General features: G+C 38.2%; 2 protein-coding genes across 2 annotated transcripts in view; one reads left to right on the forward strand and one right to left on the reverse strand.

Moving 5' to 3' along the window:
* LOC109051834 (uncharacterized protein C16orf52 homolog B-like) overlaps window positions 1–20,473 on the reverse strand; it is a 27,816-nt gene extending 7,343 nt beyond the window's left edge. Inside the window, exons 1-2 of the mRNA XM_042721343.1 lie at window positions 19,684–20,473; window positions 2,929–3,141 (exon numbers count right to left, since the gene is read on the reverse strand). Coding sequence (XP_042577277.1) covers window positions 2,929–3,141; window positions 19,684–19,789 — 319 coding nt within the window. The 5' untranslated portion in view covers window positions 19,790–20,473. The remainder of the gene's footprint in view (window positions 1–2,928; window positions 3,142–19,683) is intronic.
* Window positions 1–20,563, forward strand: part of LOC109094670 (NACHT, LRR and PYD domains-containing protein 3-like) — a 392,152-nt gene that overhangs the window by 167,729 nt on the left and 203,860 nt on the right. The window lies entirely within an intron of this gene.

The following is a 20,563-nucleotide window of genomic DNA, read 5'->3' on the forward strand; positions in this document are numbered from 1 at the left end:
ATAAAAATAACTATCGTTCTTGAATGTTTAATAACTTGTGAACCGCTAATCCAATCTGAATGGTTCTCAGAGGAAACACGTTTATCTAACTTGGACATTCAAAGGCTCCGTGGTGAACGGGACGACGTCATCACATTTTGATCAGCATTGATTTGCACTATTTGTTCTGTTGCTTTCACTCTCATTTTTGTGTGTAGTCTGTGAATCATTTGCACTGTTTGCATATTTGTTGCTGAATGCGCAATTGTTTTCAATTAGCTAGCTACTTTGTTTTTCATACTCAGATTTAAAATGTACTTCTTATTTTTACTTCCGTGTTTTGTTATCATATAACACTGTTTCCATTTATTTTACTCCCTAAACGTTTTTGGACACATCTATATTGTCAGTAAATCAAATAGATCTGTTTTTCACTGAATAGCAAAATAGCTATTAATATAGCGAAAAATAATATTTTTTTAAATGGCTATAGCTTGCTTGGAGAATGTTATACGTAGACTCAATATGTATTTGGGTGTTTTACACTTCCAAATAAACTTACAAAAAAAAAAAAAAAAAAAAAAAAATTTTGTTTGAGTACACAGTTAAAAAAAACACCCAATTGTTGCTTGCATTATTCTTAGAATTCTGGCAATTCAATCATTCTTAGAGAAAACAAAAGGAAAACCAGGACTTTACATTAGCTAGACTGAAACTTCAAGTTCTTCTGTTTATAATGGTATATGGCATTTGATGCTGACTGCTAGAATAGGTCTGAAAAAACAAAGAAACGTACAAGCGTGACAGGTGCCCCAAAAATGTTCTAGGTCTTTAAGGGTTAATTTTGCAGGCGATTATATGGTGATCAAAATTTTATGGACTTTAATGAAGGAGCAACTTGAGACATATCTAGATTATCACAGAGAATGGAGGTGAGATCAACTGAACAACAGGTAACTAGACTGCTGACCACTCAACCACATCGCAAGGTGCTTAAATTTGTTAAGAAAATCCTACCTGCCGGTACCGCCAACAACGCTCTCGTGCAATGTCTTTAAAACAACTCTGAACATCTCAGTAACACCAGACACTTCATTTGAAGGTAGAGGTGACATTACATTAAGGTGATGAATCTGCAGCATAGTTACCTATTGCTGCTTTCTCATTTACCCTCTTGTATCCTGAGAGAAAGTTTAAACTGAAGTGTTTCTTTATAGAATACACAAAGGATGTGTAAACTAGCTCGAGGAATAGAAAAGTAAGTTAACAGCATCTCTAGTGAGCGAACACAACAGATGCTACACACATGCTGGACAGACACACAACACCTCAGCAGCGCCATTCAAGCCCAAACCACACTGATCATCTATTTCACCGACTGCTTGTGCGCAGGACTTTAAATTGGTCGGTGTTACATATTCCTCACAGCTGGGAACCCAGACCTCATTTGATGGGATAAAACCAATGTTTTGTCAAGCGCTTGTGTAGCTCCAGCTGAGAAAGTTATGTCTGTGAAATAATCTGTTAAAGCACATTTTTAGTTGTTTCCTGTAGAACCATTTGTAGACACTCCTGTGCCATTGTTTGAAATATTTTCATTTCATGTTGGTCTACTATTGTGGTGTCGTCCTTTTCAGAAAAATCTGCCCACAGGCCAGTTATATAAACTTAACCTCTACATTAAGTCTATTTCTGAGCTAAACAACTAGCAGATTGCCATGTGCTAATCAGTCTTATTTTCAGGATTCAAGTTGGACAAATCTTCATGTAGCCAGTCTTAAAGAAAAAACTCTATAATAAATATTTTATGCAACTAGACAACTGTTCCCGACCGCTGGTTATAACATGTTTTTACTCCACGACATCAGTCAAATAACAGCGGCATGCTCGTATTTTCTGCTAATTCCTACCAGTACCACTCAAATTAGAAAACATTATTATAAACAGGGCTGGGACAATAAATCGATGCATTGCGATTCGTGGATCGATTCTGAGATATTCGGAATGCATCTTGATTCTCTCTCAAATGATTCTGAGCTTAATTTTTAACAGCATATGGCGCTCTAGGCTAGTTTTTAACCACACACTCAAATGCTCATGAAGAAGAGCGCTTGTGCGTCCGGCTGAGTAATGTAAGTGTTTAAATATGTACTTGCACATCGGCTTTTATGATGCGAGATTAATGTTAACACTGCCCACTGTGAACAATCTTGTAATTTTCTTTAACCTTTTCGAAATTTATGAATGATTATTTTAGGTTCAAGTGGTGCATGTGTAAGGAACTGGACACAAGCAGAATATGGCAATTTCTAAAGCACACAGCGCCATCTGCTGTTAAAAACTAAGCTCAGAATCGATTCAAGAGAGAATCACAATGCCTTCGGAAAATCTCAGAATCGATGCAGAATCATTTCTCGATTTGCGATGCATCGACTTATTGTCCCAGTCCTAATTATAAACTTAGCATTGTGAATCAGGCTAAAGTAAGAACTCGGGCTAAGGTGAGATCTAACCACTGGGTGGTTAAGTACTTGCTCAAAAATTGATTTCAGATAATCCATCCTATTTTGGGTAATTTTGTTATTTTTTATTTTTTTTTTAAGTATAGGTTAAAGCACCAGTAACATTTTAAAAGTATAGTTTGGCACCAGTATCGTTAAAAACAAACAAACAAACAAACAAAAAAAAACCAAACCTTACCCAACCCTAACTATGTGTGACATATACACAGGCTTTCTTCTTTATGCTCCATGTATAAGCCTTAAAGGTGAAGTGTGTAGTTTCTGTACCCCTACAGGTAGCAAGGGGAGGTGTTAGTTAAATTCTAGAAATTCTGAGGGACATCACTGGTGTGCTGAAACTTCACACTTTACATCTCTGGTGGGCGGGTCAAAAAAGGCAAGAGGGAAAAACAGCAGGGGTGATTCAAACACAAGATGCATCACTCACTTCCCGTGAAGGCGATCCATCTTGCGTATTTTGTGGCTTCTCGACGCCAGTGCGAGGCCACCAGCAGGCCGCAGGTGACCGTGAGGGAGATGATGCCCATGATGATAAAGAAGAGCGTGGTGACCCACTCTGGAGGGAGTCGTGGGGGGATGCAGGTTCGATCTCGTCCGTGAATGGTCTGACATTGACGCACCAGCCCCACAGTAAGAGCTCCTGGAATCACATACAACAATATCAATGACGTGTGAGTCACATTCAACCCACAAAACCTGAAGGGTGCTTTGCACGATCTGCTCTTTATCAGGAATGAATTTCTGGGTGTTTAGTTATGGACTAAACTATAACATGGCACACCAGAGACAAACAAAAACAACACAGCCATGGAGTATAAAGTTCAAAGCTTGTTTTCTGAAGGAAAACACTCTGCACCTGCCAGACGCAGAGTCCCTGAGGCTGTGTATGCGCCGCTGTACGATCAGGTAAGTAAAAAGCATTTTCAAGTATGACATTTACAATGCTGAATGCACATTGTTGTCTGGGCCAAGTACTGATATGAACAAAATAATATCATACCACTGCACCATAGGAATTTTGGTACCACGGTAGTTTAAGTGCCGGTTAACTACAGTGCCTTACTTTCCACTCGAGTTCAGTCCTCACAGCCAGATAAATCTTTATAGCAGTTTTACAGTCACACACGGCCACCCAAACAGATTAACTAGAGATTAAACTGTAAGAGACTGAACATTAACCAGTGGGGCTCAGTCACACAATCCAGTTAACACCATACACAAGGTTTAATGTGTTAGTACTAGAAGTTGCACTTAAAATAACGATTATGCAACTCAATTTGTGTGTCATATTTGTGGTTCATTTTTATGTCATATTTTTGTTCATTCCAACCTGTATTTTAATCATGACAACTCTGGGAAGATTTTAGCATGGTGATGGATATGACAATATTAATGTATTTGGTCTTGGCGGAATAGATCTGCTATGCTGCCATATTGCTGTTGCTGTTGGTTATTGCTGTAGTTGTAGATTATTGCTGCTGCTGCAAGCTAGTACAGGAAATCGCTACTGCCAATGAATACAGCGATACGATGAGTATTTAAGACATACTGCTGCTGCACAAATAGCATATAAAATAACCCGTAGCAGATCTCAAGTGTAGCTGGGGAAGGTGGAGGTTTTTCAGAGAAACTCTGAAAAGCATGCTGCAGTAATCTCTAGTGAATGTTAGCCAGCCATTTAAATGCAAGGCAGTAAGCTCATTGGCTGCATATGCAGCATGAACCAATTAGCTTGTGCCAAGTCATTCAATATTTATGCACGTAATTCAATTTGTGTATCTAGATATAGTCAATTCTGATATTTTCAATAATTAGAAGTGACAATTCACTGCCAAAGATTGTTCTACCAGTGAGTAACCTGCTAAAGGCGAAGTCCCAAAAACAATGGTGGATGGGTTTTGTTGGATCAGTAGGTTATCCCTGTTGGCATCTGCCATCACAGGCTGAACATTCAGTGGACTCTTTTTACACAATTCTGGGGTTCTCAGAAGTGGAAGGTGTCATCGATGGGTTAAACTTGTTGAATGGGAGACAACAGCAAATATGATTTTTGCATTCCCATTTGCTTCAAAATCAAATGACTTTCCAAAATATGAAGACGAATAAGAAAAAGAAAAATGCTTCCATTGGTGTTTGTAGTGTTGTGATGAGGGGAGTAAGAAGAAACCTGTCAACTCTTCCATAATAGCAGGGTGTTGATGTAAGTGACCTTTTTTACACACAAACAGTGCATGAAACAGAAAAAAATGTAAGCTTTATAGACTGTCAACTTTGGTACTGCTACTGTACAATCACTTAAATATATTAGTGAATGTGTGAATGCATGCAATTAATGCAAATGCCATTGGTGGAGCAGTAACGATCGAGCGAGGGTTAAGGCTGTCGATGGTCTGTAACAAGCTGGTAAGTAAACACCTACACACAAAAAAAACACACTCAAACATAATAATCAAAATTTATAATACTACAAGCTGGTAAGTAAGGACCTACCTTTTTACACAAGACAGGCATACTTAAGCAGCATATTTTATATTTCTAAGATGGCATCAAACAGAAAAAAATGTCTCTGGTACTGCTGTACTGTACAATCACTTACAGTATATAAATAAGATATATTAGTGAATGCATGCATTAAATGCATGTACAATACAATAAAAAAATAAAAACTTAAATGATTCCATTGCACAAATAAAAAAATAAAAACTTAAATGATTCCATTGCACAAAAAAATGCTTTAAGGAAAAAACTTAACTTTTTTTTTTTTTTTTTAAATATATGATTCCATTGCACAAGTATTCAAACCCTTATTTTACAAGAGCACAAATCTTCTGTGGCAGTAAACACTTTAGAAATTTTTTTTTTTTTTTTTTTTTTTTAGCTTAGGAGCATTCTATATTGCTCTGTTAGATGTTAAACTACTGGTCAGTTTAAATAGAACTTCAAGGGAAGTTAACCTGTGGCAAATCCAATCGAATGGGCATGATTTGGAATCGGACACACATCTTAATAAAAGGTCTAATAGCTGAAAATGCATATCAGAGCAAAAACCAAGCCCTGAGGTCAGAAGAACTGTCTGTAGAGCTCAGAAACAGGTTTGCATCAAGCCACACATCTGGGGAAGAGTTCAGAAAAAAATCTGCTTCATTGAAGGTTCACAGAATCGTGTAGCCTTTATTATCAATAATGGAAGACGTTTGAAACAACGAGATCTCTTTCTAGAGCTGGAATTTGCAAAAAAGCACCTAAAGGACCCTTAGACTGTGAGAAACATGATTCTCTGTTTTGATGAACCTCAAGTCCAAGCATCATGTTTGAAGGAAACCAGGCACTGCTCATCACCTGCAGAGTAACATCACAAAAGTAAAGTGTGCTGTGCAGCCTCATGCTGTGGGGCTGTTTTTCAGCGGCAGGTGCTGAGGGACTCGTCAGAGTAGAAGAAAAGCACAACGCACTAAAATACTGAGATTGCCTTAATGAAAACCTAGTCCAGAGCATTCAGAACCTCAGACTGGGCAGAAGATTCACCTTCCAACAGGACAATGACCCTAAGCACACAGCAAGAGCAGCTTATAGACAACTATGTGAATGTCCTTGAGTGGCCCAGCCACAGCCTGGCCTTCAACCCAATCAAACATTTCTGGAGAAACCTGAAAATGTGCGTCTGTCCCAACCCAACCAGACAGAGCTTGAGAGGAGGAGAATGACAGATAATTGCCAAATGCTGATGTGCAAAGCTTGTCGCATCATACTCAAAAAGACTTGAAGCTGTTAAGGTTCTTAGGCTAAGTAATGAGCTAAGGGTTTGAATACTTTTGCAATGTACTCATTTCAGTTTTCTTTTTTTCTTTTTTTTTAATAAAATGTACAAAGTTGTGACAGTTCTGTTTTTGCTTTATCAATATGGTGTATGGAGTGTAGATTGATGTGGAAAAAAGTAATTTAAAGCAGTTTAACATAAGGCTGCAACAACAAAACATGAAATAAATGAAGGAGTATGAATACTTTTGCAAGACACTGTATAAAGCATCTCGTCACAGCACAACAAGCAGGGCTTCATCTACAACTCCATCCACAATCAACAACACAAAGGCACAAGATATTAGTGTGTGAGCCAGTCTTAACACATATGGTATGTTATTCATGCTTTAACAGTGTAAATTCAGGCGTATATCATTTAAGTCACAGTCTATGTTTAGGGCTGTTAAAGACAAGTTTAAAAAAAAAAAAATCACGTGAATGACAAGCATGAGTTTGATGGATCAGGTAAGTTTTACTTGCTCATTCGCAGATTTCAGGCTTGCACTACTTGATGTAATAATAAACTAACGTAATATCTACTGTGTTACTGTATGCATTTAAAAGAGTTTTGCACCACCTGGAAGTGTGGGAGAGCTGTACACTAACTAACATATGCACTCCTCACAGTGTCAGTATCATTTGAGTCACTTGATCAGAAGTGCATCATACAAACTCAACCGGGCGCCAAGACAGCCGAGAGACGGAGCACAAGGTTTCATCATCCCACGGCCTCAGGAAAGAACTGACTTCAGATAACATATCACCGCAATACAAAAAACACCTTATTACACAAAAACAACGTTTATTGGGAATACTGATAAGCCAGTAATTATTTTCAACAAGACTTCACTGTTAAATACCTAACTTGATTGAAACTACAAAATTAACACCATCACTAGCTGTGCTTCCATTAACCTTCAATTTGCGCAAATTGAAATTGCGAATTAAAAATATGCCCAATGGAAACATGTCATTTTGCAAAATCTTTCATATATCCAAAAAAAATTTCCGCCCACATGAGGTGGTTTTTCAGGCAATTTGAAAAATTTGAAATTTGAATATTTTGCAAAACTGCAATAGAAAGTTTTTCGCATTTACAAGTCACCCGGTGTACGTAAAAGTCACATGATCATTCTTTATTATACTATAACCTCCAAGAAACACCTCAAGTATAAAGGGCTTTCCTTGCCATTAATGCTTGAATAACCCCTTGTTTACATTGCACACATCTTCAGCGCATTACAGCTTTCCACATGGCCACCTGAGCTGATCGCCATCACAGGAGTCAATGCTTGTGTTAACACGCTGCGGCATATTTCAAAAGTGCCCCAGAAGTGGCTCTTTGCACTGCTTTGCTAAAGATACACGTCTACGTCTCCTTCAATTAAAAATAATGGTTAATGGGGTGGCTGCGATATACATAAACCTACCAACATCAGTCATCATGACTTATCGCAGTTACAAAGCATCTGTTAATGTAAACATTGTCCACACTCAAAAAATATCGCTCACACTCAAACAAACAAGGATTTAAAAAATATTGCACAGTGCAACAAGCAGGGCTTCATCTACAAATCCTATCCACAATCAACAACACACAAAGGCACAAGGTTTTAGTGACATAACATCTGTAAATGGAAATGGAAACATTGTTTTTTTTATCGACATTTAAAAAATATTGCAAAAGTTTTGCACAAATATGTAACCCACTAATATACACACTGATAACATTCATTCCATTTTATTCTAGTTTTTGCCAACATTAATGCATTTATTAATGCATTTTTTTGTGGCTGGGAAAGTCCAACTTCCTGAAGATTCATTTCATGTGATGTGCTTGTATGTCCTTCTGAGTACATACTACACACATGGAGCAGTAAAACAAGGGAGGCACTTAATCAGTTAAACTGACTCGTCACTGTTTGAGCTTACATCTGGTAGTAGTCACATGCTGCTGAGCTCTCCTCTGGAGTGAAGTATAACATTTGCATGATTTTGATATCTGTCAAGCACAACAGCATCCAGAGCTCTGTAGTGATGAATGCGCCTGCTGGCACTGATACTCAGACTGGTGCCACACAGTCTATGAATACCAAGAGCAGGTCTAGAGAAGCTGTAAGGGAACTTCAAATGCATCACTGAACCAGGGTTCACTTAGAGGAAGAATTCACATTTACGCCCTGGAAAACAGGCAGGGGATTGTGGAGAATCCACCAAAAAAACATCCTGGATATGGAAGAACTAAGGAAATCCTGTCCTTTACTCCACATACAGTCAGAATGATAACTCTGCACCTTTCCCAGTTAGACAGATTTAGCTACACTGACAAAAGAATACCGTACCAAAATTTCAGGAATTGATACCAATGTCATTGTCATGATTCTCAATACCACCTCGGACACCATGGTATAAACTAATTAAGCAATGACACAAGTAGAAATAATAGTTTTGGGTTGATTGATTTTTAATGGATTGAAAGAAATCTCTCAGATTTGATTAAATATTCTCTAAATATCTTTGTGTGTTCTGAAAATAAACTAATTATAGCCATCTAATTTGGTCTTTTATTTACTTCCTTTTTTCCCCAGTTGAGAAAACCCACTTGGTTTACATTGTTTAGCGTGCACAGTACAGCACTATGAATTCAATTAGTTCAATAAACAGATGTATTCATTTTGCTTCAGGCAAAACAAGTTCATCTGCATTACAAGCTCTAGAGGATTTTCACATTTTATAAAGCAAAAAAGTTGATTTATGCTCGGCTTTATCATCATGAGCCGTTGCAGGGTTGCAAATGTAAAACAGAACTTCGAGTTTAAGCCAGAGTTTGATGATGGGAAAGAAGCATTTTGTCTTGGTGGGAAGAAAGCCTTTAAAGGGCTTGATAAAGACTAGTGTCTGCATCCGGTAAACATTTCCCTCATCACCCACCAATCCCCTGCTGATTCACAACTTCAATGTCTAATTCCATCATTACAACCAGCTGGCACGCTATGGTACACTAACAAGAAAGACAACACTGACAACTGCAATTTAGGCATTCATAGGGCACAAACTCGCTGAGTCCTTTCCCAAAAACACATGCACACAGACAAAACAGCATCATTTAGAACAACACATCTGGATAAATAAACGTGAAGCCAGTCAGAGCACTGGAGCACTGCCAAATTCCCAAGAAGGAAAACTGGAAACTAGAAATATACTATTCAGCAGAACATGTCAGTCACTGACTCAAACATTTGTTTGTGATTATCAAAGAACATATGTCCTCAACAAACCTATCTGAAATCAAATTTAGTAAATGTGTTTGGGAATATTTTTAAGTAAACACACGTAAAACGGAATTTTCAGGTTGTGCCAATGTCCACCATTTTTTCTGCTTTTTCCTTAAAATAAACAACTTACTACGGAAACATCCTTTCTTTATGGCTTAATATCAGAAACGTCAAAGCTGTCATTATGCTCACAGCTAGTCACTCTTTGATTCAATGCTCTGACGACTGCACAAGTGGTCAAATGCACTTTTTGCTAAAAACATGTGCATTATGAGTCCTTTAAGAGTAAGTAATTATGAGATCATGAATAACCAAGCAAAGTTGTATTAAGAAGTGGAAAAACATAATTCACAAGTATAAGATACACAAGTTACAGAGTTGTGACGACATAAAGGGGCATGTTGATTTGAAAGATGGCAGAAACACTGATCTATAATACCCATAATGGGCTTCATGTAAATCGTTCATAAAGCAGATGACACCAAATTTCGGATTTGTGGAAATATTTGCATTTTCAAAATGCTAGTTGGTACTAGTGATGTGCGAGATTTGTCAACTAAATGGAAATGCAGCTGCAAGTCGACACTGGGATCCTAGTCGAAATCATTTTAATGTAACGCTTTAAATATAATACATTACTTTGGATATCAGAACCGGTCAAGATCATGCCAAACCAACAGGTGGCGATAAAATCTCAACCTGAAAATCTTCACCCTGGCAGGTGTTTTCAAAAATGTTCGGTTTCAGTGACCTGGTGCTGCATTTGCATGTGGACGAATGGCCAAACCGCGTAGAAAAAGCTGTGGTTTTAAAAATAACCGCATTTGAGTGGACAGGGCCTTAGTGTCATTAGCTTCTGGTTTAGAGAAATGCCAGCTTGCAAGACGAGTAAAAAGTGCTAGTGCATTTACCAGTTCAAAGAGTGAATCTGCATTCTCATTCATTCCATCTGCTGCTTTTGTTGCCATCTTTGTTGCAAATTTTAACCGTATGGTGGAACATAAGATCAATTGAGTTATCTGAATTATTTGTTCTCAGTTTGATTCATAGTTTAAGTATTTCAAATGGATACACATTTTTGACGGTCTTCTGGGGGTTTCTTACTTTTAGACTAGTTGACTAGTCAGCATCATTCATTTTAATCTGTAGTGAAATTCGTCATAGCTCACATAACTCGTTTGTACACAAAAACTACACCTGCTCGATACATCAATATGAACAATGTATCAATATTCCATATAGAGATGAGTAAGCAGAAAGCATGTCTGTCGTGTAAAACCTCAACATTCAAAAACAAATACAAATGTTGTAATGCCATGTATAACAATTACATCATTTTGAATTCAGATGTAGTAATTTGGGTTTATTGTTCACAGTATTAATCTTTTGCTTTGTTTAGGCTACTTCCTTTTTTAAGTTGAATGCATTACATGACATAATAACGAATGCCAACTTGGAAGTTCGAGATGCACTTGAAGGCAGCATTAAGTACTGCAGTGTATTAGAAAAAGCAAAGGAAACAAATGTATTGATGGCACGGGCCATCTAGAATATTAGTCAGTTGCCTCTGTCTAATGACCAAGACTGATGAGTTTGTGAGAATGAGATCCATATACTAGCCGGTACCAGACTCAAAGTGTTATAAGATTAATAAGATTCAACAAAATTAAAGAGTTAAATATAGAATAATCAGATGTTTAGATAAATTATCCTATGAATGGTCATAAATAATTGGCATTCTAACCTAAATTTGAGGTCATAATAAAAATGGAGTCATATTAGAATTTAACTTTAAATAACTTTGCGCACTGAAAAGACTATACATGCACGAAGTCTTGCGCCACCACTGGATACCTCCATTGGGTCAATTGCATGAACCTTACAATACGCACATTCATTAGGCTACTGCAGACTGAATTAAAGGCATTATTATTGTAATATTATGCGCTTGGTACTGTAATGTTTTCTCAGCAATGAATGAGACATGAGGTAATATGACAGCGTTGCATTCAGTCCTCCACCTATGTTGCTGGTTAGCCTCTGCTCTGCCAGTGTGCATTCATATGTTCTGGAGGAGAGTGATTTGCAGGGAGGGTGGAATCTTATGCTTTTAATGCTAGCATTTCCAAAATCATCTACCCTACCTTTAATTGAAAAATACTCATGCCACTGGTGAATAATCTATGAGTGAGGGGTTTCTCTCACAATAAGTGGGCACTGTTTGCATTTCACTGAGAGATAAAGCGGTAAACATTGGTAACCTTTGGGAGACTACATTTCAACATCGGCTTGACATTCAGACACTCTGGACCACTCTCCTGTTCACATTTGAAGCAAATGCATCTGCTTCCTGAGCACTGCTGCACTCTCATTAGTGCAGGCTGAGCAGCTCTGGAGATATGGAGTGCTATGGAGATGAGTCAAACAGCCTCTGAACCCAAGTGGGTGGAAAGCGGAGGCCGTATGCGGCGCTACAGGCTTGTTCTTTTTTAACGCACTGAATTCTCTCAGATGCATACAGATGATGAACCCTCAGTAAACACAAGGAAAATGTATTCACTGCTGGAAGCATTACGCAATTTTACCAAAACCAAATTTGAAAAAATACGAATGGGCTTAAGAATTGATGGCAAACTACACACTACCAAAAAAGACAATATGGACAAACTGTCTTGATGCCTGTTGGACGAAATAATGGCAACACGTGGGAAACACTGGCAATAGTCATGTTATTAATCACTTTTAATTATGGGTGTTCACATTATTTTGTCCAACCCCCGTATATCATGCAGTAATGTCCAGAGTACCAATACTTCGGTACCAAGTGGATCCTGAAATTGTAAAAATGTGACAAAATTAGACTTTATGCATCACCAATAGAACCAAGTATTTACTCTATTCAGTACTGCTGATCGACATGCGGTTCATACAGTACCACAGTTATTGGTTAAGTATTAATGAATATTATTCAAAGATAATGCAAAACTTTTTTCCAGGTTTTTTTTTTTTTAATTAAATGTGTGTGCGTGTTATTTTATAATATAGGTATACATCTCAGTAGCTTTAAGTTACATTTAATATAAAACTGTATTAACAAAAAAAAGAACCACTAGTTATAAACTATAAAGCCGGGACATTAAATAAGGAAATAAATAGTCAATCTTAGAGCAGCAAGACCCTAGAAATGCTCACTGCATAGTCAGCGAGATGGGCTTTATTTTCTCAAGCAGCCATGAGTCAGTGGCGTAAACAGACCGGCCTCATCACTTTTCAAGAGGTCTGTCTCTTTCATTCGCTTATTATTCCTTTCATGTATTCGGATAAGCATTGCTGAGAGCACGTCAGTCCTTTTCATAAAAACCTCTTCCTAAGAGCTCCTCAGTATGTAGCTTTATGAATTACAATGAATGGGACAATAAAAAAAAACAGGCCCACATGGAATCCGAGCCTTAAGAAAGCTACACAGGTTTTCGCAGAACCGGAACGCCAGGCATTCACAAAAACCTACTAATGGACTGCCCCTTTCGCATGCTTGTTTATTAAATATTTGGTCTAATTTGATTATGTTCTCAGCTTCCCAATAAAAGCAGGGCTCGACAATAAGAATATGAGAAAGCGAGAGAGGTTTGGGCTTAGATGACAGAACAGTTTTTAACAGAATTTACATTGTCAATTCAGTAGAACACATCAATGCAGTGCATGCATGTAGAGTTTCTGTTGAGTGAAGATGCAACACAAGAGGCTCAAGATGTGTTTTCATCTTAACACAGATGATGCTTCAGCAAAAAAATGCATGTCAAACATGTATTTGTCCATACTGCACAGAAATGCATCCTTAAACTGTGCTGTTTTCGTGATATCCAATGCGCTGAATTATAATTCCTAAGTCTAAATACAGGTTTTCATCTAATTTATTCTTTTAATCAGTAAATGCAGGGTAGGTCATTTGGTTCAAAACATTTTTGTTATGCTGGTTGAAAGTCTCTTCACATCCTGATAGCAACTACTAAGTTAAGTGGTCTAATTAAAACCTCTGTGGAAGGCATAGGACCATAAACTGTTCGTCCAATTATATCCCTCAGTCCGAGGGCAACGATAGGCTGTCCTAACTGATGGTCAACGTATGTATTTGCATTATGCACTTTGTACTGCAATATTTTCTCAGCAGGGAATGAGACATAATCTGACAGCGTTGCATTGAGTCCTACACCAACGTCATCTCTCATTGTTTTGCTGTTAGACTCTGCTCTGTGCTGTGTGTTTTGGAGGAGGCATGGCTTTGGAGAGTGATTTGCAGGGAGGGGGGGATCTTATGCTTTCAATGCTAGCTTGCTATTGCTAGCCTTTCCAAAATAGTCTACCCTACCTTTAAATTAAGTACTTTGGTCCTTCTTTAAAGTGCACTTTATGTGACGCTTTTGCATAAATAGCAGGAGGAACAGGTTCATGTCAAGCATTTGTGAAAACGCATGTCAAAAGACCCAAGCGATTTCTGGTAGCCAATGTTGACATTTGAAATCAACAAAACAAATGCGCCACTACCCCAAGAGGGTCTCGCCCCCATTTTGATACCTCTGCCCCACACATACGTATGCAACCTAGGCAATGATTAGTTCTGTCAAACAAAGCAAAACCAATGTTACACTGTGTGTACACAGGACGCAATTTACGCAATACGACAAAACACCATATAACCAATAATAATAAGCCACGCACTCTACATATCTACATATACATATCTATGGTCTACACTGGATGCGGCATGGCACAACATGACAAATCCCAGACAGAAAACTGCTGCTGCATTCTATTTATGATGTATTGACACAAATTTCAAATAATTTTCAACGGTCGCTTTGTCACGTCCAGTGTACTACAGACTTTAGCTGTTGTGGCGCAGACACAGTGTTACTCACCTATCGAGAAGAAACAATGCAACCTCGGCGTCCGATCACAGGCCTTCCGCTCCTTGAGTTCTACTTCTTGCCTTAAGCCTTCTTTTGTTCCGCAGACGTTTTCTTCTTTTGTTTTTTTATCTGCCATCTCTATCTTTCTGTCGCTCGGCTAGCTAATGTCCGTCCTATGCCCTGAATGCTCTCTCCCCTACATCATGAGTAGACACGCCCCTTACTGCTGATTGGCTACAAGTTTGTTTTGCTACTCAGCTCGAATCAGTTTCTAAAGCATTTTTGAAAAGTTAGAAGTTTAGATGGAAAAAACCCCACACAAAAAAACTTCAGAATTAACACTCAAAAACATTAAAAAAAACAGTTTAAAATACACCTTCATATTTTGTTCTTGAGTCAGAATTCTGCATGAGCTAGTGCTTCAGAAACAGTGGGAGGAAGTGGCATTTCTATTCGGGCACTTATTTTTCTGCAAACAGAAACAGTTCTGTTAAAAATGCCGTCGACACCTCTAAAACAAGCTCCAAACAATCAGCTCCCTGCCTGGAGAGTGAAATGAGTACTGTATGCTGTCACACAGAGACAGTGAGCCGAATTAATCATTCCTCTCACTCTGAATGTTTCTCTGGGAATAAAAGGCTCGGAGGGCTTTTTTCATTTTGTAAATGTCACGACCACCAACTCGTGTTTTGTCCCTGCAAGCTCTTGGGTTCTCAGTATTGGGTTGAGTTTGAAGGTCTCCGCTGCATAATTTCCTGTCTTTGCCATGACTCCTGCCTGTGAACTGTAGCTTTCTTTTGAAACAGTGAATAAATGCAAACATCCCATCCTTACAGCTGTCTCATTGGCACCACAGATGTGAATCGGAGCAGTAAATGCCAATCAAAAAGATTTCCTTTTTTTCAGCTAGGGTTTGAGGGGACAGTGTGTCTGGATGGCCACATTCCTGTCAAACAGCATAATGAGTCTGAGATGAGAGCAACGGGGAAATGAGGTTTAATTGCCTTTACTGACAGGCCTGACAAGGTGAGAAGGCATGTTAGACCATAATTTTAAGTGACATGAAAGAATAAAATGTCACTACCTTTTTTGTCTAGTATTTCATTTAGTAAATGTCAGGGCTAATTACTAGCCAATGCTGATAATCTCATCCATATACCAGCAAAGACTTATAGGTATACGTGCCACACACACACACACACACACATATATATCTCCTTTTGGACATCTAAATTACTCTACTGCTGTTCTTCACCCTGCTGATGTTGTGAAATCCAGGGGAATTTAAAAGGCAAGCATTTTCTAAGTCTCTGCAGGTTGACTCATTAAAAAGGCTCCAGATGCTAAAAATATTCTTTTTTTTTTTTTTTTTTAAAGAAGATTTTACATTTCTTACTAATATGCAAGTGGTGCTTGTCTGTGGAAATCCTGCTTTCACGATGTCAAGGTGTTGCTATGCTGTTACTATGGTGTTCTGAGAGTTTTACCAAGTTTTTATGCAGTTGCTTTCAATGCCATGTCAAATAAGCATTCTTGATAAATGTCTGACATTTTAGTCTCTCTATATATGCTTGTGTCCCTCCTTCAAAGCAAGTAAGGGATTTCTACCAATCTTTATATTGTCCACCAGACGAAATTTGCTGCAAGTTCATACTTTTGAGCAACAAGATTTGAGGGATCATTAAAGGAATAGTTTACAAACATGAAAATCTTAAGAAAATGTACTCATTTTTAGGCCATCCAATGAGTAGAAGATTTGTTCATTAGAACAGATCGGGAGAAACGTAGCATTCATCACTTGCTCACCAGTGGATCCTCTGCAATGAATGGGTGCCGTCAGAATGAGAGTCCAACCAGCTGAAAAAAACACCACAAGTAATCCACACCACTCCAGTACATCAGTTAATGTCTTAAACAGTGAAAAACTTCATGTTTATAAAAAACAAATCCACCATTACAATGTTTTTAACTTAAAAATGTTGCTTCTGGCTGAAATACAAGTCCATAATAACGCTCCATCCAGTGAAAAAGTCCATCTTGTCTCATTTCAAAATCCGCCAACTGAACATATTTGTTCATTACTGTTTTGGACTGTTTTCGCATATCAACTTGTTTATATATCTCTCCTGATTCACATGAGAAAACCTCAAGCAATATTATGAATAGAAGACTCATATTTTAGCCAGAAGCAACAGTTTTAAGATGGATTTGTCTCTTACAAACACATAACTTTTTCACTTCACAAGATGTTAATTGATGGACTAGAGTCACATGGATTTCTCGTGGATTATTGTGATGTTTTTATCAGCTGTTTGGACTCTCATTCTGACGGCACCCATTCACTGCAGAGGATCCATCGGTGAGCAAGTGATGTAATGCTGAACTTTACCAAATCTGTTCCCTTGAAGAAACAAACTCGTCTACATCTTTGATGGCCTGAGGGTATATTTCCAGAACATTTTAACTGTATTATGTGAACTATATCTGTAGCACAACTGCTGTGGGACAAATTAAGGGCCAAAGTTGAATAATTGAAGGGTTTTATTTGATTCAAAAACTATAAGCATAATTATAGACAAACAAAAAAGACAACAACCTTTCTCGAACTGTGTGAAAATGTCTTTGTGTACCCATCCACACAGGCAAAAATAAACAAATTATGACTTCAATGCAACCATTTAGTCAAAAGTAGACCAAAGACACGATTTCTCTGAAAGAGCCTAAACAATGTCTCATCAGCCAATCATTCTGCCTCATTCTGGTCACAGACCTCATCAAAGAGAGGGCAGGGTCTCTACAAACACTTCAATGATTTTACAATTCACAGGAAGGAAACAATCTGACAATGGCTCACAAAGGAGCCCATTCACTTTACTGAACTGCATGCAACAATGAACTCTAAATTCTTCATTTGGCAAGCAAACAAACAGACAAACAATGCATCTATGAGGGCTTTACGGTATTGTTTTTATCAAGTCATTCTTTGACAAGGGCATTATGTTTCAGAGTTAATCATACAAAACATTACAAAATGCACCCAATAATTAATATATATACACACACACACACACACACACACACACACACACACACACATATAAACACACACCATGGAACAACAATGTCTATTCCAGACAATAAGAAAGTCTCAGACAAGTGGCCTAAATGAATTCGATATGAAGCATGTGCTTAAACTCCTTGCGCTGGATGGCTGAGGAAAGACACAAAGGAATATGTTCATATGGCTGCTTGTTTTAGCACCTGATTCACCGCCGGAGCATTTGACATGTTAGAAAACACCACAAGGCCAGCGATTCTTGCTGAATTGAGAGGATTGTGCTTGAACCCTTGCTGACCCACTTACGAAGCAGTCATGCATGCTGAACAAAGAGCAGCTGTTTATCAACAGCCCGCCTGCACATGGACATCTGAAGACAGTCATGGGTTTCAATGTTTAATAACGGTGTAGGTGTCCTCGCGGCTGCCAGAGCCACGTGAAACTGCTACATAACCAAAACAGAGCAGCTGAACAACTAGAGATGCAGGAATTGCTAAAAACGATTCCACCGAAGCATGTCTTGAGCTCCATTGGTTTAAAGGTCTGAAGCTGGACATAGTGATGTCAGTGCTCAGATGACAGAGTTACGTAGTTAAACATTACAAAAGACTGCAGTCAGAATGACGTTTTCAGTCACTCCTGACCCCTGGATGAGTTTTAATATGATTTTACATTGAATTTAAATCACATTATTAATTTTAAATGACTAACAATGTTTAAGAGTTGAGTTTAAATTATGACAAAATACACATAACTTCACACTTTACATTTAAAAGAGATTTAAATATTTCATATTTAATTACATTAACTATTTGTGAGCTAAAAAAATAACTACAGTTCTGTATTACATATTATAATAAATTATATATATATATATATATATATAATCTGCACTGTAAAAAATGTGGAGTAGGATTTACTTGAAAAAACTTTGCTAATTTTTTTCACTCAGAAAAGGCTAGTAAATTTACAAACATTTGCCAAGTAAAAGCCTAAACATAATTATTAGTAGGTTTTAATTAGACATATTTAAGTTAAATTTATTGGAAATTCCCAGTTAATTTTGTTGACTCTTTGTTTGTAAATTTTAACATCATGTAATGCTTATCACTGTAAAAAAGTGTACAAATTTTTCCTTCTTTTGCACTCATATATTTTTCAGTAAAACTCAAAAATGAATGAAATTAAATAAAATCTGCAAGTTTATACAATTTACTTTAACAAGGCAACACTTGAAAACCACCATTCTACTACAGCATGTGATTCACTTGCAAACATGCAAATAAGCATGTAGACAGGCTGTTATCATTTTAAGATAATATGCCTACTCAATAAAATGAATAGTCAAATGAACACAGAGACCTCAAAACTTGGTACAACACACACAAATGACGGTAACAATCAGTGAATATGTGTTTGAGTATGAATGGGGTCATTTTGAGTAGAAAATGAACTCCAGGTGTCACAAAACAGTATGTTACAAAAACAAACAACAACTAACAACTAAACTAAACAACTAACAACAAAAGCAACCATAAAACAGTATACATTTTTAATTATTTATGCCCCACTGCATGATGGGAAATATGGGATCATAACTTTGATATTTACTTAAAGAATCCTTGTAAACATAACAAACGGTTCTAAGTAAAATATATTTGAGTTTTTTAACTTTAATTTCTACTTAGGCAGTTCCATTTGAATTTACTTATGTATTTAAGTAAATAAATAACAAAACGAAACCTCTAGTAGCTTATTGAATTAAACGTTATATTTGGAAGTAAAAAGACAAAATAGTATTTGTTTGTAAAATTTACTTAACTGATGCTATCTTTATTTACAAGTTCAAAAAATCACTTTTTACAGTGTGAGACTCAACGGTTCCTCTGATATCTGAATGCACGTGAACTAACGATCTGTTTAGCATTATATAATCATCTTTCTAAATGAGAAATTAATTTATTATAAAGTGCAGCTTTAAAATCTCATGTAACCTCAGTAGAAAACTTTTTTTTTTGTTTTTGTCAAAATGATAAAAAGCGGGTCTGTGGCCATGAAAGCCTGTTTAGAGATGCACACAGCTTCGCTTCGCTGTTCTCAGATGATCTGAAGACACTATGATAGAGAGTCATCTCGTATCTCACCTGCTGACTCGCCAGTGTTGATCCAGTCTGGGTTGACGATGCTCGCTATGGCAAATATATCCGCAGCCAGAAAGAGACATCCTGAAATAATGGTGAGTTTATCCATCTCAGGTGCCCTGGACTCTGATATAGGAGTGAAGAAGCGACCTAGTCTCTCTGGAGCTATCAGCAGCAGTCAGTAAACAGGACGGTCCCTGCTCGAGTCTGACTGCATGATACAGCGCGATATGATACGGCTACGAGTCCAGCAGCCTTCGAGAACAAGACTAACCACTTAAAGATCAGGTTGTGTGCCTGATCTTCCTCCTGACAAGAGCTCAGGGATGATGCTCATCCTCATCCTCCTCATGTAGTGACTGACTGCGGGGCTCTTCTGTTACTAGCTGACTTAGCAGGCTACAGATCCTCGCGGTTTGTTTCTCCTCCGGAGGGCCTGCTGCCGCTCGGCGTGCACATATCCATCGCGAAGAAGCTCTCGACCGCGGGAACTGAACCGCGAATGCGTTGAGACAGCGACTCAGAGCCGTAGAGGGCCGTTTTCATCGACGGTGGGACGGTCCATCTTTCTCCTCAGCTGTACGCGCATCTGCACGAGCGCCGCCGCATCGCCCTCAAAACCCCGCCAGTGTAAGTTACCGCGAGCGGTCGTTAAACGGGTGTTTGTGGAAAGAGAGGACTGGAAGACGCCGCAGAAGCATGAGAAACGGTGGTGTAAACGCGGTGACATCAAGCGAAAACCCCCACGAAGCGTCTCTCTCTCTCGCTCTAGTCATACACAACAGGCCTGCGAGATCTCGCTCAGTCGCTCTCGCGAGACTCTGGGTGGTCAAAGGGGGGTCTGTGGTGTGTGTGTGGGCATCATCAACATCCATGAGTGCTT

This window comes from Cyprinus carpio, chromosome B3 (genome assembly GCF_018340385.1).
Source record: "Cyprinus carpio isolate SPL01 chromosome B3, ASM1834038v1, whole genome shotgun sequence".
NCBI lineage: Eukaryota > Metazoa > Chordata > Actinopteri > Cypriniformes > Cyprinidae > Cyprinus > Cyprinus carpio.